This window comes from Musca domestica, unplaced genomic scaffold, assembly GCF_030504385.1.
Source record: "Musca domestica strain aabys unplaced genomic scaffold, Musca_domestica.polishedcontigs.V.1.1 33, whole genome shotgun sequence".
Taxonomy (NCBI): Eukaryota; Metazoa; Arthropoda; class Insecta; order Diptera; family Muscidae; genus Musca; species Musca domestica.
Window position 1 is genome coordinate 7,350,132 of NW_026712312.1, and position 17,984 is coordinate 7,368,115.

The 17,984-nt window shown below is 35.1% G+C and overlaps 1 protein-coding gene across 1 annotated transcript in view; it reads right to left on the bottom strand.

The window, feature by feature from the left end:
* Positions 1 to 4,956: 4,956 nt before the first annotated feature.
* Positions 4,957 to 17,984, bottom strand: part of LOC101887619 (major royal jelly protein 1) — a 38,195-nt gene continuing 25,167 nt past the window's right edge. The window contains exons 2-5 of the mRNA XM_005180522.4: positions 9,667 to 10,378; positions 9,262 to 9,601; positions 6,139 to 6,325; positions 4,957 to 6,068 (exon numbers count right to left, since the gene is read on the bottom strand). Coding sequence (XP_005180579.1) covers positions 5,300 to 6,068; positions 6,139 to 6,325; positions 9,262 to 9,601; positions 9,667 to 10,029 — 1,659 coding nt within the window. The 5' untranslated portion in view covers positions 10,030 to 10,378 and the 3' untranslated portion in view covers positions 4,957 to 5,299. The remainder of the gene's footprint in view (positions 6,069 to 6,138; positions 6,326 to 9,261; positions 9,602 to 9,666; positions 10,379 to 17,984) is intronic.

Here is a 17,984-nt window from a genome sequence, read left to right on the forward strand (position 1 = left end):
ATTACTGCAAAAATTCATTTTAAAAAATAGGAATATTTTGTATACCTTCCACCATACATAGTATGGAGGGTACATTAAATTCGTCATTCCTTTTGTAGCTCATCGAAATAATAATTTTAGACCCAACAAAATATATATTTTTTTGATCAGCTTAAAAAAACGATTTAGCCCTGTCCGTCCGTCTGTTGTAATCACGCTAAGTCAAAACGAATTAAAGCTAAAATTTTGCACAGATCTGTCTTTTGCACTCAGGCAGGTCAAGTTCGAAGATGGATATAACGGCACCTCCCGAGATTCGGTATTTTGATGATTTAGCCACATGTTTCAATGGAATTGTCTGAAAATCCACACAAGGAGTTCCTTGTGAGTACTTTACCCCCTGAAAGAGATTTGTCTATATAGGTCTACGATATATTATATCCCCCATATAACGGCACCTCTCGATATTCGGTATTTTTATGATTTTGATTGCTTCAAATGCCGTATATAAAGTTCCGAACAGTTACTACAGCCTATGACACAAATTACTTATACAGGACCAAGTCTTCGTATAGTCCCCATATAACGGTTTTCATTTGAGCGGTATTTTCCGACGGATTTTTTTTTTTATTTTTCAAGTTTCTTTCAAATGGTGGAGGGTATAAAAAGTTCGGCCTGCCTTTTACTCGTTTATTCGAAAAATAAGAATTCATAGTCTTAAAAGTTTGAATAACTTGTAGTAGTTCGTTGCCAGCGTGTCAAAAATAACAATTGGAAAGAAAAGACGTTTCGAAAAAAAACACCCAGTAATTTTTTTTATTTTTACAGGCACGCATCTAAAAATTTCCAGTTCATTCATTGTTCCTAACAATTTACAACGTGTTTTAAGTAACTCGAGATGCAAACTCTGAAATGCGTTTTTCTTAAAACAATGCTTTATGATCGTGACACCGACAATATGTGTATGTCCCCATTGAAGTATTTACAAAATAAAAAACATTGACATTCCCATTTAAACTCATTTAAGTTAAAGACCTAGTGTAGCCTTTTAATCTCACATAGCCATGATATTGAGATTGTCTTTACACATGTAAGTACCTTAAATAGCTGCAGTGTATTTTGGGTAAAAACTCTGCCTTTAAAACACGTTTAATCTCAATGCGTAGTAGTTAAATTACAGAAAACAAGTTGTTGGTATATTTGTAAAACCAAAACAAAGTATAGCATAAATGAAAGTAAAAAATATGCCAGATTTTTTTTTTTTTTTTGGTTACTTTAAGTGCAATGACAGATAATGACCTAGACTACTCAATTACAGCATTTACAACGTCAGGTGAATTACACTAAACTACAACTGTGGACACATAATGCAAAATATTTAAGAAAAGGTTTGAAATCGTTAAAATATAAATAAAAAAATATAAAACATCTTTAAAAAATCCGAAAGCTGATTTTAAGGTTTGAAATTCTAAGATTAACATTTTATGATAGGAATATAAAATATTGTATAATTAAAGACTGTTAACTCCCTCGTCATCAACAATTTTTCAAATGATTTGCCAATTCAAACACTGTGTGTGCTGCGTGCATGTCGTTCGATAAATGAGATAATCATGCAAACGTAAATCTTCTATCATCAGCTCTCTCTCAGAATAATAGCCTCACAGCTGTTATTAATTTCTCGTTTTTTTTGCTTTTAGCACGGGCTAAACACGTTTAATGTAGATGTCATAAAGTTGACCGGACAAGCAACAAATTCCAATTCCAATACCAACACCAACAGTCTAGACATTGGGGTTTTTCTCAGTTCTCTGAGCGAACCGGCAAAAAAAAAAGAAAACCGGCAATTAATCTTGTTCTGTGCGGTGACAATATGTCATCTAAAAAGCGGTTGTTGAGATGACAAAAGGTTATTGATTTATTTTTGTTTGTGTAGAAACTGATACGGTATTTTCCCAGAAGAAGAGAAAAAAAGAAGTTAATGGAAAAACAAGTACAAATTACGTACATACGAATTGTGTTTCCTTTAAAATTCATTTATGACAAGTAACATTTGAGCTTGACATCTAGAGGATGTTAATGTCTTTATTTCAATGTTTAGAATTCATAATGAATTTGACAGTGCTAAACCCTCAGATGGCTCATTTTGTATTGTTAATTAATAAAGAAGGTTTGATTTCATTTGTTTAATTGTTTTTATATTATTAAAAATCTGACTTCTTAAAATACACATTTAAAATAAAGTTTTTTTTATTTTGTTTTTGTGAATATAACAAATTAAAAAATTCCAGTTCTATCATAAGATCAAATACCGAATTTATTACCATACATTTCGTGAAGTTATTCTACGCCTGTCCAAAAAAAAGGCCAAAAAATCACAGGGACGAGAGAGAACTCCAAAAGTTCGTTTTTGTGTGCTGGTTATGATGAGAACAACATCTGCCAAATTTCTTTCTAATCGCCAAGAATATACATTGATATAGCTCCCATATATAACTTTCATCCGCTTTGAGATTTAGGCTCCTCAGAGTCGAAATATGAACTCTATAACAATGATATTCAGTACATGGTATCAAATACTGCTTAGAAATACATTTGGTAAATTTTGTCGAAATCGGTTAAGATTTACATATCGCTCCCACATATATTATCCAAAAGCAATTATATTTGATACGAGAGGTCACTACAGCATAAGTATATCTCCTTTACATTTAGTGGAAAACGACTCATATTAAGATGTAGCTTCCTTATTTATACATTTCACCCGATTTCAAGTCATATTGATCATTCAATAAAGATCATTGTTGACATTATTTACTTCAAACACAAAATCAGCAATTATTTTTTACTAGAAGCTCTACTAAGTATGCATAGTGATGTTGGGTATCATATTTTCGTCCCAGCCTGACTTTTGTCTTCTCCTTACTTGAAGACTTTGTCTTGAGCCAACAATAATTTTTATCCTAAAAAATGGGTTTTCGATTGTTTGTTTCTTAGCCGCTTTAGGTTAGTGTGTGCATAAATGTTATTACTTATTCAAACGACTAACTGTAAAAAAGGATTTTTTGCATAGTGCTTAGTGCATAGTACGAACTTGCACTCCTTCTTTCAACTACAGACACCAATTGTGACATCCAAATCAAATGTCAGGACTTCCGCTCTATTCTTTCACCCACTGCCAAATTTGGTACTATTTAGTACTTTTCGTACAAGTATAGTACACATTCCCAAAAACCACAACAAGGAGAGTTCTCAATATCAAATTTGAGGATTCCAGCCCTGTCCCTTCACCCAATACCAAATTAGGTACCATTTAGTACTTCATAGTACTTCATAGTACACATTCCCAAAACTACCTCTTTTTCCCAAAACTATGTCAAAACAATGGCCACCATATTATATTTCAGAATACTAGTTCTATCCTAAGACCTAATCCCAAATTCATTACCATACTTTTTCTAGAGTTATATATTAGGCATGTGCAAAACCATCTCCTTCTCTCCACCCTACACACTAACAGTGAAATCTATACTAAATTTCAGAATACCAACTTATCCCAACACCTAACGGCCCATTTGCGTTCATAGTGCGCATTTCCCAAATCACCCCCTTCTCTCTACTAAAGAAACCAACTGTGACATCCATATTAAATTGCAGGACTTTGGCTCTCACCAAATACCATATTAAGTAGCATTTAGTACTTTTGTAACAATTATAGTACACATTTCCTATACCACCCCCATATCTTACACATAAACTGAAATCTATATCAAATTTGAGGATACCAGACCTATCCCTTCACCCAATACCAAATTTTGTGCCATTTGGTACTTTTGATATAAATATTGGACGCATTTGCAAAACCAACACTAAATACAGAAAGCTTAATATCATCTGTATTCCAGCACCCAATTTAGTACTTTTTAAACAATTATTGTACACATTTCCGAAACCAGCTACAAAACTAAACTTTAGATACCACCACTGACATCCACATCAAATTTCTGAGTTTCAGCTCTATTGCTTCACCCAATATTTATCAATTCAATATTTAGTACGATTCGTACAAATATTGGACGTAATTCCGAAAGCACCCTCATATTTCAATTCCAGATACCAAGAGATACCTCCATATCAAACCGTTCACTATTTAAGATCAATACCAAATTTAGTACCATTTAGTACAATTATACTTCGAATATCCAAAACCAGCTCCTTCTCTCAACCACACACACACACTGTGACATCTATATCAAATTTGAGGATTCCAGCCCTATCCCTTCACCCAATACCAAATTTAGTACCATAGTACTTTTCGTACAAATATGGGACGTACTTTCAAAAACATATTCCATGAGTAATGTCATATCAAATTTCAGAATTATATCTATATCTATTCACCCAATACCTAATATAGTACTATTTAGTACTTAATGTATACTATAGTATTGTATAGTATAGTATAATATAGTATAGTATAGTAGTATAATATAATGTAGTATAGTATATTATAGTATAGTATAGTACTCTGTGTTCTCCCAGTATCAAATTGTACCAAAAACCCAGCCTTCCAGCCAACCCGGGTAGTAGCTAATCGCCCATGTACGCTCTCCCCAAATTATGGGAATTTCAAAGATAACCGATCGGGTCATAATTTTAACGTTCATATCGAGGAGGTAATCAAAAATTCGTTAATTCAAGGTTTACGTCATATTATCTTGTATTTATTTTTAAATTGTGAAAAAGTACAACTAAGTTATTTTCCGATTTATATTATTTCCAATAATACTTTCGCAATTTGTCTTATATTCTTTGGTGTTAATCTATGTAGTTTCTTAAATTAATTACCTTCCATTAATATTGATAATTAATTAACAAGCTTGAATTTCCAAAATCACAAGTTCGTACTCACCCTTTTCAACTAATGAAAACGCCATAGCCATTTATTTTAGATACGAATACAATATTTATTTTAAATAATTTATTTACACACACTTATGACAGTATAACAGTTTAAACGAATTTTAAATATTTACACGTTTCTTTTTTTTTCGTTACCACACCACGACTCCTCGTTGTGCTGCTACTGGCAAGTATTTGATAATGTGATGGCGCCTTAAGGTATGCTCTGCTTTTGCACAACACTCACACACTGCTCGTAAAAGCGAGTTACGATATTTGTTATAAATTTACACTGATTTGAACTGATGCATTTGCTTTTTGAAACGACACATTCTTATTGTACATACATATGAAGGATGGAAGGAAGGAGTTCTTTACTTATGTAAGGGAGATGGAAATAGAAATTGTTTAATATTGGTTAGTGTTTCGTGGCGCCTTTGACATTTCGCACATGTCTTTGATGATAGAAAATTGGCGGAATGGATGTTGGATGTGTGGGCGATTCTGCAAGACTTTCCAAAAACGAATATTGATCCTGATTTCTGGACTCCTTGGGTGGTGGGAATGATTCACCTTGATTAAGATTATTAAAAGGATTCTTTAGCGAATAATTAATGATGCCCGCATTTTCAAACTCATAGGGATGACTTGTGCCCGAGGGTCGTGAGAAATAGCCATTATCCAGAGCATGATGACTTATGGCCTTGGGTTGTAGGGAGTTTGTAAGTTGATAATAGTTACTCAAAGTCAACGGTACTGGTAGACCGGGGAAAGAACTGGTTTGATAACTTTGTGGAAATTGTGCCACTGCCGCCTTCGCTCCTCCTGGCAGAGGTATGCGGATAATCCGATTATTAAATTCTTCTTTATCGAGATTTTTCAAAAAGAATCGATGGAATTTCGAGGATACGACATAAACATAACCCCTGTCGTGTTCGGTTACTGTCATATCCGATACAAATTGCAAATGGGTGGTATCTTGGGCCAAAATATGCTGCTCATTGGTTATGGGATTCCAGGTGGCCACAGCAGTTTCTGTCACTGGGCTGAAAACAATGCTGCCATCTATGGGAGATACGGCCAAACTAATGCCCTGCGACGATTTCTTGCCCACCAACTTAACGGGCAAGACTTGATTGATGGCTATGGGTCCGGCACGCAATACTTCGCGGGTCACTGAAAATATTCTTTTGGAAAATAGAGTATGAAAATAAGTTGTTTTCATAGTAGGATACTGATTTTAAAAGTACTGCTCACCTATCTGTTGCAAATGGCTGGAAATACACGATGGCCTTTTGTGGATCGAATGTGAAACCAACAACGCCATCCATTAGCACAAATCGATCATTTAAAATATTAGCCTCGGCAAAATCTGGATCCGGATACATGGCTGGATGCGTCACTCTCCATGTGGTGTCGCGTACACTGTCGTACACAACAATACCTGGAAGGACAAAATATTTTATAAGAATTAGTAGGACTTTTTTAAAGCCAAAGTACAGGTTACACATGAACAGCGACTGTAATACGAAATGTCAGATTTTAAGTACTTTATTTTCTTGCACTTATAATTTGATGATTCCAGCCCTATCTCTACACCCAATACCAAATTTTACCAAATTTCGTACAGCTTAGTACATTTTGTAGCTTCAGCTTCACCCTTCCCACACTTAGTACACATTTCCAAAACCACCTTCATATATCAAACGCACTTTCCAATCTTCATTCTCATACCAAATCTCTATCCCTTCACATAATACCAAATAGTGCCATTTTAGAGTTTTGGTACCATTTTAAAATTTTTCGTAACCTTAAAGATCGAATTTCTTAAAACCCTTTGAAACATCTATCCTGCACTCTATCAGTGACTCTCATTCCAAACTTTCAGAATTCAAGTACTATATGTTCACCCAATAGGAAATTGTACCAAATATTGTACTATTTAGTACTTTTCGTGTACTTGTACTACATAACCACCATCATCCTAAACTATATTTTTATTACAATCCTACAACAGGGACCCTAATACAAAATTTACACTTAAGTTCTAATTTTAATAAATACCTACATCATACAGTCTTATTTTCAAATTTCAGGATTCCAACTCTACTAGTTTACCAAAAATTTAGACACAAGTACGAATTTCCAAAGCTACCTACATTTCTCAGTCCTACAATGCAATGGTAGCCTTATTTTCAAATATTCGGATTCCAATTCTTCTGGTTCTCTAAAATTTAATTCGCACCAAATTTAGTACAAAAAAGTACGCGTTTCCAAAACTACCTACATTCCTCTGTCCCAGAATGCAATAGTAATCTTATTTCTAAATTTCAGAATTTCAGATCTACCGGTTCACTCAAATCAAAATTGTACCAAATTTAGTATCATTTAGTACTTTTCGTGCATATAAGTACAAATTTTGAAACTCCCTCCGTCCCTCTACAATTCAAATTGTACTAAATTTAGTAAATTTCATATACACAGGTAAATACTTCCAAAACTATCTCCTATCATCGACTCTACTCCTCAACCTTGATTCCCGTTCCAAATTTCATGTTTTTAGCTATAATCGTTCACATAATATGAAGTGGTACGAAATGTAGTACACTTTAGTACTTTTCGTACATTTATGGTGTGAATTTTCATGTAAATCCACCGTATAATGGTACCTCCCAATATTCGGTATTTTCGATGATTTTAGCTTAATTTTTTCAAAAGAATTATCTTTAAAATGGTGTTTGGAATTTGTAAACGGCATTACCTTCTCTGGCAGGCAATTGGCATTAAAAGTCCATGTTTTCGTATAGCCCCATATAACTGTAACACCTGATATTTGGAATTTTAAAATTATAACGGTATATTTCAAGGGAATCGTTTCGGTTCGGCCGAGCTTAGATGGTTTTTTTAATAGTTGTTTAAACAGAAGTACTCGTGAGCGCTCCCAATAAAGTAAACTGCTTATGTATTCGTATTCTTCTAGCGCACCCACTCGCGAGCATTTCTAACACGGGAAAAGAGATTGTAAACTACTTGTACAACTCGTGATCGAAATTTGTTCGATTTTTTTGGAATCTGGAAAATTTCGAAAACATGCTCTTCGTATTATGTGAAGCGAATTGGCTGTATTTAAACTTTTTATAAGTGTTGGTCAGTGAGCCACAACCAGAATCTTCTTTATAAGATTTACTAAGTATTTTCTGTTGTATTGAGAAACAATAAATTAGACATTCAAAATCGTACGAAATTTTCTGAAAGCATCCGAAAAACTCGTTCGAATTAGAGTAAAGAGTAAAACTCACTCAAAGTCCTGGGGGTAGAAAAAACAAAACGAGCAAACTCTATTTTACAGTTTCGATCGACTAATGAAGCGACTTGATCGAAATCCGCGTCGCAGTGGCCGGAAAATGACTCGTGAGCTGAACATATCGCAATATTTAATTCTGCAAATACTGAAAATGAGTTCGGGGTAAAACCAATGAAATGAAAAGTGCAAGAACTTACACCGCAACAGAGAGAGAGAGAGAGAAAAGACTCAACAGAGCTGCAGAGTTGCTTCGCTTGGCCGAAAGTGGTGAACTGCCGAATTTGGTATTCTCCGATGAGAAAACATTCGTTGTCCAGCAGTTTGTAAACAAACAAAATGATCGTGTTTACTTGCCAAAGATGTCATTGAAACCAATTCGAACAAATCTAAACTTTTTCTAAAATCTGATGCTATTTCCGACATTTTCAAAATAAAATTAAAAACAATGTAAAAATTATGGCTTTTGACTTTGTTGCAGTTTTTTTATCTCACCCTGTATTCCTATGTATGAGTATTTTCTCCAACCTCAACAGCAATGCGAGAGTTTATCCCCTGTTCTACCAAAATAATAGCCTTTTCTTTTGGAACTATTGATGTGATTTACTCTATCTCCAAAAAACTATAACCTAAACAAAAATTATAACCTCAAAAATTAAGGAAAAATTCCAATAAATCATCGAGGCGGATATGAATCCAATTTGGTAAACCAACCAAATAAATAAACTGCTTTCAATATCAAACCATTTTCAAAAACAAAAAAAAAAAAAAAAAAAGCCAAAAAACTGAATTTTTGAATTATTTTTCTTGAATTGCAACCAAATAAATCAACATTAAACCACTGCCATAAATTATATCACGCAATTGCCTCAATACAACAACAAAAACCAAACAATGGTCTACTGACTTTGGCAAGTCTTGTGGTAAGATTCTTACAACAAATACCGGCGAATTGTTATTTAATCATGACCACAAAAGAATGAAGTCCAATAATTTGGCCAAGCATAAATTAAAAATGTTGTCGGTTTGGTTTTATTTTTTTCTTCTCTCCAACTTTTCCAAATGCATTATTTACTTACCCGGTTCCACTGTATCCGATATATAGACAAACACATTATCGCAAGTGCCTGCCTTGGCCGTTGTCTCATCAATTACCAGATTGGTAAACAACGACTCGCCTCTGAGGACGCCAGCAGGAAAATCGATGCGCCGCACCACTTGATTTGTTTTGACGTCAAACACCAAGATCTTGGGCGGACAGGTTTTCTCATAATCCTCGAGGGAACGTGAAATACCAGCATCCAAAACCCATAAACGACCACAAGAATCGACGCGCATGCGATAAACCGAAACCAGAACCAAGTCGCTGCAATTAAAGTCAGTGCGTCCAGTGGTGGAGTATGACCAATCCGGGTAGGCCTGCAACAGAAAAAAATATTGTTTGCCATGACTTCTGCCAAAGAAAAAAAGTTATAATAACTTACATTCAAGACAGGTGACTCATCGAACTCTCCCCGGGAAATCCAACTCAGCGTTGATGGTACCCCAGCAAACAACTTGGGCGTGGCCATAAAGATGCGATCATTCATAACCGCCAAACCGGTGGATAAAATATTCGCTGGATTATAAAAGTTCACATCTTGGACCGGAGCATGAGGCAGGAAGTTGTATGTGAAGACTTTCCATTGCTTAACCACTTCCAACGATGATCGCCGAACATGACCATGCGCATGCGTCTGCACGTGCCCATGCAAACGATGGCCGGCAGCATTGAGGTGCACACCAATGCACAAGTTCACCGGCAGCAGTATGGCCAAGACAAGGCCAAAGCATAATTTAGACGTCATAATGGTTGCAGCCGTATGACTACAGCAATCTTGGCGGACACAGAGGCCAACAACTGGCAATTTTGCCTACCTACCCAACACCACGGCACAGCACAGCCAGCCAACAAGTTGCTGGTATTTTATCTATTGGGGGTTTTTAATGGCCTTCTGCTGCACTTAATAACTGACTGACAGAGTGACGAACTGACGGACTGACTATTGCGACGTGTTGCTGGTTGGTTGCACTTTTTGGAGCCTATGGAAACGTACCCGAAAAAATGTTTGCTCGTAAAAATGTTAATGAACCAACAACAACAGCGGTAGCAGCCACAACGGCTCGGCAGATCGTTAAAAGGCGTTGGGTAAATGTCTGAAAAGAGAAAAAATCGAAATAAAACGTTACAGCCCCAACCATGTAATTAATTTGCTAATTTTATTGGTCACATTAAGCGGCCATATTTGGCTAAACGTCAATATTTTATAATCGTTTAATGTCAACATTATGTTCGGTAGTCAATTATTGTCAGTTTATGATTTATTGGCCAAGTTTGGTCAACTTGTTTGAAGGAAAGGCAAAGTAACGGATAGAAGTTTAAGTACCATAATTGAGATAAATTCGAGATAACGAGATGATTTAAAAAAAAAAAAATTGTACCTTTTTCTACAAAATCGTGTCCATGGGGTAACAATTTTTCAAATTTAACCAAATTTTTGAGGATTTTAGGAAAAAAAGTTTTGAAAACAAGCAGTAAAAATATTTTTTAAAAATGAATTCCAAACATGTCCATATTTTCGCCATATTCGAAAAGTATATAAAGTTAAATAAAATAATATCGAGATGGTCCTTGTTTGTTTTTATATCCTCCACCATAGTATGAAGGGTATATTTAGTTTGTAACACCTTTAAATATACATTTTAGACCTCACAAAGTATATGTTCTTGATCAGCATAAAATTGTATGTTGATTTAGCGATGTCCGCCCGTCTGTGGAAGTCACTCTAGCTTCCGAACGAAATGAAGTAGGTCGATAAAATTTTTCTCCAATGTATATTATGTCTGCAGGACTTTTGGTATTGAAAATGGGCCACGTTTTGGTATAGCCCCCATATAGAGGGTGAGATAAAAAAAACTGCAACAAAGTCAAACGCCATAATTTTTACATTTTCTCTACATTTTATTGAATGAAAGCAAAAAATATCGGAAATAGCATCAAATTTTAGAATGAGATTTGTTCGAATTGGTCACCTTTGGCCTTCAAATGGCAAAGGAAACCGTCACACGCTGCCCGAATGTTGCTCTGCGGTATTTTGGTCCTTTCCCGGCGAAGCGCTTGATTGAGGTAGTCGACACTTTGGTATTTTTTAGTGCCAACCTTGTTTTCCAAAATACTCCAGACACAATAGTCCAACGGATTGGTATCCGAGGATTTTGCTGGCCATTGTGCACTGGAAATGAAGCGAGGAACCTCAATTTGTAATCATTCTTGGGTGGCGCGTGCTGAGTCCTTTTGGAATGTCCAAGGTATGTGGTCAAAATATTTGCGTGCCCAAGGCTTTAATACACCCTCCAGAATATTTTCGCGATAATATTCGGCATTTATTCTCATGCCACGGCCGATTAATACGAGCGGAAGGCGACCATCGGCTGTTATGGCGGCCCACAACATCAGCATGGCCCGCGCTTTAGTTCTGGTGGCCAATCGAAGGTGAGCAGTTTCAGCTGACCTCTTTGGCAAGTAAATACGATCATTCTGTTTGTTTACAAACTGATGGACAACGAATGTTTTCTCATCCGAGCAAACCAAATTCGGCAGTTCACAATTTTCGGCTAAGCAACGCAACTCTTTAGCTCTTTTGAGTGTATTTTCTTTCTGCTGCGGTTCTAGGTACTTGCACTTTTGGAATTTCAATGGCTCTACACCGAGCTCATTTTTCAATATTTGCCGAATGGCATATTGCGATATTTTCAACTCACGAGCCATTTTTCGGACACTGCGACGCAGGTTGCGATCAAGTCGCTTATTTTACATTTCGAACCATTTCTGCTAATGTTGCTGTTTTCTTTTGTCCACTTCCTTGACGTCGGGCGCTACCAGTACCACGGTAACGAGCGATGGTGCAAGACACAAAACATTTATTCACATTAAAATGCTGGAGTGCTCTAACGATAGCCACTTGTGGTTTTATATTTGGATGAATGAAATTAGAAGCTTATTTCGCTTTCTTTGAGCGTTGTGTTTTTCAGAATCTTGAATCCTATGTGGGGGAGGTACCAGAAGAAATGGTCCTCTATCATTTTTATAACAGATTTTGTGTTGATGGAAATATTGAGATATACCAAGTCTGAATGGAATCGGATGTTAATTTTGTGTTTACCCCAGATTTTTGACTCGAAAGTCCGGGTCCAAAACTCGGGCTAGACCCGGATTTACTTACCCGATATATGCAATATATAGATATCGTTTGAAGGTTTACCTATCCAACAAGTGATCACATGACGGGGTTATTAATAGCGGTTCGGAAGTTATAGTCAGTATATCAATTTTTTGTACCAAGATTTTTTATAAAACTCCAAAAAATCGAAAAATGGTCCATTATGGTGCCAAATTATAGCTGAAACTCTTACATTTCCAAAATGATACAATTTGAGCTAATACTGTTTTCGAGTCCAGAGATAAGGGTCTTTCCACCCGCATAATCCGATTCTAACCAGTTCATTAAAAGTATGTTTTCAATAAAAAATCTCATGTGACCACTTGTTGGATTGATATTTTATCATACCCTTTCCAACGATAATTATATTGTCTATATAGGGTAAGTGGATCTGGGTCTAGCCCAGGTCTTGAACCCGGACTTTTGGGTCAAAAATCTGGGTTCCCGAGGCCGTCCCCAAGTTTCCCAGAATCAGGCTCAAATTACGTATCACTGGAAAACAATTCAAAAAATTGAAGAGTTTTTACTAAACTAGAGTTAAGCCATAACTTATAGTGAAATTTGATGAAGGATATTTTTATCTTTGATGCCATTCATCTAAAACGATGTTTTGCAGATGATTTTTGCATAAACGCACATAATGTACGGCTTTTTTTTGTTGTTGCAAAATGGTTAGGCTTTATCCCTTTATTGTTGTTTTTATAAAAACAACGTTTGTTTTATTAGTGGAGAACGATGGTAATGTTTACCAGGGGGTAAGACTGGGAATACCTAGGTTTCGGAAAGAGCCACCAATCCTCATCAGTTCCCTTGTTTTTTGTCTGGGATATTCTCCCCAGAAGTTATTTTAAAAATAACTTCTATGACAAAAAACATTTTTTACCCAAGTGACGAGATCGTAAGCTCAATAGAAGAGGAACCAAAGAATTAAATAATACTAAAATTCTTTTGGAAAATCTTCTAAATCTTACAACCGCACTTATAAACATTTACATCTTTCTCCACTTGTTATGCTTTCGTTCAACCTGAACGAAGTAGCATAACCATGTAAGTTGGTTTTGTCTGTTACAACAAAAACCCCTTCGTCGACCGTGCCTTGTCTATTAATAGAACAGTGTGGCTTGTTTGTTCGGGATACCGTAGTATTTTGTTTTTTGTACGGCTTTATCCCTTAAACGCGTTTTTAACCATATTTTTTAAAAAAGGACCAAAAAGACCCCTTGGTTAACTCGTTTGAGGGATACAATTTTCGACCAAAATGTTATTTGTATTTTTTTCTGAATTTCAAATTTTATGCCCTCAGCCATATGGCTACGGAGGGTATATATCAGTTGATACGGTCAAAACGAAATAACGGTCGATCGAGCGATGTCGGTCGTCCGTTTGTCTGTCTGGCTGGCTGGTGCGCACATAAACTCTCGAAGGGTGTATCCGATTTGGTCCAATCTTGGTACATTGTAATATTATTATTAAACTTAGATCAAGTTCGGAGATGCGCAATATCGGTTCACTCCATCTGGTATCTCCCACACAAAATGTCAACATTTTCAGAGAAAATAATTTACTGCACAGAGAGAGAAAGTATAATCCGATTTTGATCCAACTTTCCTAATAAATCCTAATATTTGCATGAGTGAGAAAATGGACAATATCGGTGCACTCCATCAAGTACCTCCCCCACAAAGGGTCAACATTTTGAATAATTATAAAATGTGATATAACAGTCCGATTGTCTTTAAATTACACACATTAAAATATTTTTAATAACCGAAGGTCTGGTGAGAAGATGGAATATATCGGTCCACTTCTTCTGGTACCTTCCCCGCAATGGCTCACAATTTTGAATGTACATGAAGCTCATAAAACACGAAATTAACATCCGATTCCATTGAGACTTGGCACATCTCAATATTTCCATCAACACAAGATCTGTTAAAAAGATGGTACAGAACGGAAATGTCTTCTGCTTCAAGATTTTGAAAAAAAAAAAACATTTTTACCAACACAAGATCCGTTATGAACATGATGATATATATCTGCCATCCCCTTGTTGTACTTCACGCTCAAAGGGTCACAATTTCCAATACTTATATCTGTCATAACTTGCGAAACAAGTCGGCGATTCTTTAAAAATTGCTATTTCTAAATATTACTCTTAACCAGAAATCTGATATGAATATGTAATTTATCGGAATTTATGATTGCACATATATATATATATGTATATATATATATATATATATATATATATATATATATATATATATATATATGTATATATATATATGTATATATATATATATATCTATATATATATATATATATATATATATATATATATACCTATATATATATATATATATTATTGGTCAAAATTTTGAAAGCAAAAGAAGAGCATTTTAAAAGCGCTCGTACAATTTTTTTTCTCTTTATGTGATATCCAATTTCTCAAATTTTGGCTTGAACAAAACATATATGCTAATCTTTATCAAATACTTCCAACAGGTTTCATTATTCATTATTCATTTTTTTTTTTGGTTTTGTACTACGCTTTATTCAACATATAATGTTTAATTTTGGTTAATGAAAAAATTTAAAAAGTTCACCACAGAAGAGTCTAAAGCAAAACAAAAGACTTAAGACACGAGCACATTAATTAGGAGACAGTTTTCCATCACATAAGAAGAAGTGTATTTTAATCTCAAGGTCAAACAAAATACAATGGTTTCCCCTGCATTTTGCTCAAGGTCGAAAGAAAGTCTCACTCCGCTAAAAGGAAAAAAGTAATATGCCCTCTTTTGAAAGTAAATCAAATGGATTATTTTTAATTGGCGGCATAATTTATCCAACCACAAAAACACCTGCACATTATGCACGCTTTTTCGAATAGTTTCACAAATTGTAACATTAATTTGATTTCGTTTTATTTGATTTTACACAGATTTAACATAGCTTTCCGTTAACTACAAATGTTCTCATAACTTCCGACATGTTTAGTTCACACAGCATGAACTTATCATCAAACATGCCTCATTGCAATCTTAATTTATGTGTGAATTATGATAATTTGTTTTATCAATAAATAATAAATAATAATTACAGTATTTTATTCCATCGAAACATAATAGACGATAGTTACATTTTATTTCTTGCCGACTTGCCATTCAAAATTTCGTAACGAATCCATTAACGATATTCGATCATTAGGTTTAATTGAATTGAAAGCCTACAAATTTGAATCAATGAGCCGATAAGAAATAATGAATGCAAATTAAATTTTATGAACAAAAAAATCTGAAAAACATTTACAAGTTGGTGGCACAAGTCAACCAAGCGACCAACAACCAAATCGTCTGAGCTACTGAGCTGATAGACCACTCGGTATCTGTAAGTGTTTTTTATGGAGTTTACCACCAAACCAACGTCGACATAATTCGCATTGAAAATATCATAATTGGTGGCGTTAAAATCAATGCTTCGCTCAATTAACTGTGTAATGTCGTTGTGATTGTGGTCAATTAAAATGAAGTACCTGGGCAGAAAGACGGCGAGATCTGCATAGAATAAATGTTTGCGTTTCCGAACAAGATAAAATACATTGTAACCGACATAATTACAATATTAACCAAATTCGCGTGTTACAGTTGTCATGAATTCTTTATTAGTTATTCTTAATTAAATTGTTTTCAACAATTATCTATTAAAAAACAACTTAAAATCTCATTGAATATATTTGAACGAAATAGTTTTGGTTGCTGTACAAGTAGTGAAAAATTCGCCACAACGGAGTGTAAAACAAAACAAAAGACTTAAGACACAAGCACACCAATTAGGAGGAATTCAAATTATTTATTTGGGAAGAAGTCTAATTATCATTTAGTACGGCTAACATGTGTCTCATCGAAATAACGGTTTTAGACCCTAGGTCTCTTTGGACCAAATCTGTTACAGGACAGGACGACCGTCCGTCTGTGCACAATAACTCTCGAAGCAAGTATCCGAATTGATCCAATTTGGAACATCGTAATATTATTATCAAATTTAGAGATGGGAAATATCGGTCCACTCCTTCTGGTACCTCCCCTAGAAACGTCCGAATTTTTCAAAAAAAAAAAATATTTTACTGCACAGAAAGAGAAAGGATAATCCGATTTTGCTCCAACTTTGCAAATCCTAATATTTGCATCAATGCTATGTCAGGTGCGAGCAGGTCCACTCCATTAAGTACCTCCCCTCCTCCTCCATCAAAGTCAACATTTTAAATAATTATAATTTGTATAAAATGTAATGTAAGTGTCAGGTTGTCTGCACATTACACGCCACAATATTTTAATTAACCCATGGTCTGGTGGTCCACACCTTCTGGTACCTCCCCCAAAAAGGGTCAACATTTTGAACATTCATGAAGCTGATATAACACGAAATTAACATCCGATTCCATTCAGACTTGAAACATCTCAACATTTCCATAAATATAAGATCTGTTATAAAGATTCTGGTACCTCATCCACAAAGGATCACAATTTCCAATACTTATATCTGTCATAACTTGCGAAACAAGTCGGTGATTCTTGAAAACTTTATCTAAATATTTCTCTTAACCAGAAATCTGATTTGAATATGTCATTTATTGAAATTTATGATTTCACATAAAATTGGATTCGATTTCCTTCAAATTTTGCACATACTAATATTTTTATCTTCGATCAGCGATATCTGTTAGCTCTCGCATATTTCCATATTTTCAAAAAAAAATGTGACATATCTCATTTAAAGCACAAAATTTATATAGCCCAAATCTGTCACATTGTCTTATGCAGATATGAATTGGTCAATATTGGCCAACTGCTTCAGAACCTCTCCCATAATGGGTCAACAATTTGAATAATCATAACTCAAATCTTGGATATACATCTGTCGGCGAAACTGACTGATACTATTTTACTTGTTTTTATACCTTCCACCATAGTATGGAGGGTATATTAAGTTTGTCATTCCGTTTGTAACACCTCAAAATATAGATTTTAAACCCCACAGAGTATATATATTCTTGATCAGCATAAAATTCTATGTCGATTTTACAATGTCCGTCCGTCTGTCCGTCTGTGGAAATCACTCTAGTTTCCGAACGAAATGAAGTAAGTTAATAAAAATTTACTCAAATGTGTATTATGTCTGCAGGGCTTTAGGCATAGGAAATGGGCCGTGTAGGTCCACATCTTCGTATCGCCCCCATATAACGGTACCTCCCGATATGCGGTATTTTGATGATTTTAGCGTCACTATTCACCGGAATTGTTTCAAATTAGGTATTTAGATTTCTTAGTGGGAACTAGAGTCTGTGACAGAAAATTGTCTATGCAGGCCCAGGTCTTCATGTAGGTACCATATACCAGTTCCTCCCTATATTCGATATTTTTACGAGTTTAGGTACAATACCCACCGAAATTGTTTGAGATGTCGTATTTGAAGTTCGTAATGGATGCTACAGCCTATGACAGAAAATTGTCTATGCTGGTCCAGGTCTTCGCACAGCTCCGATA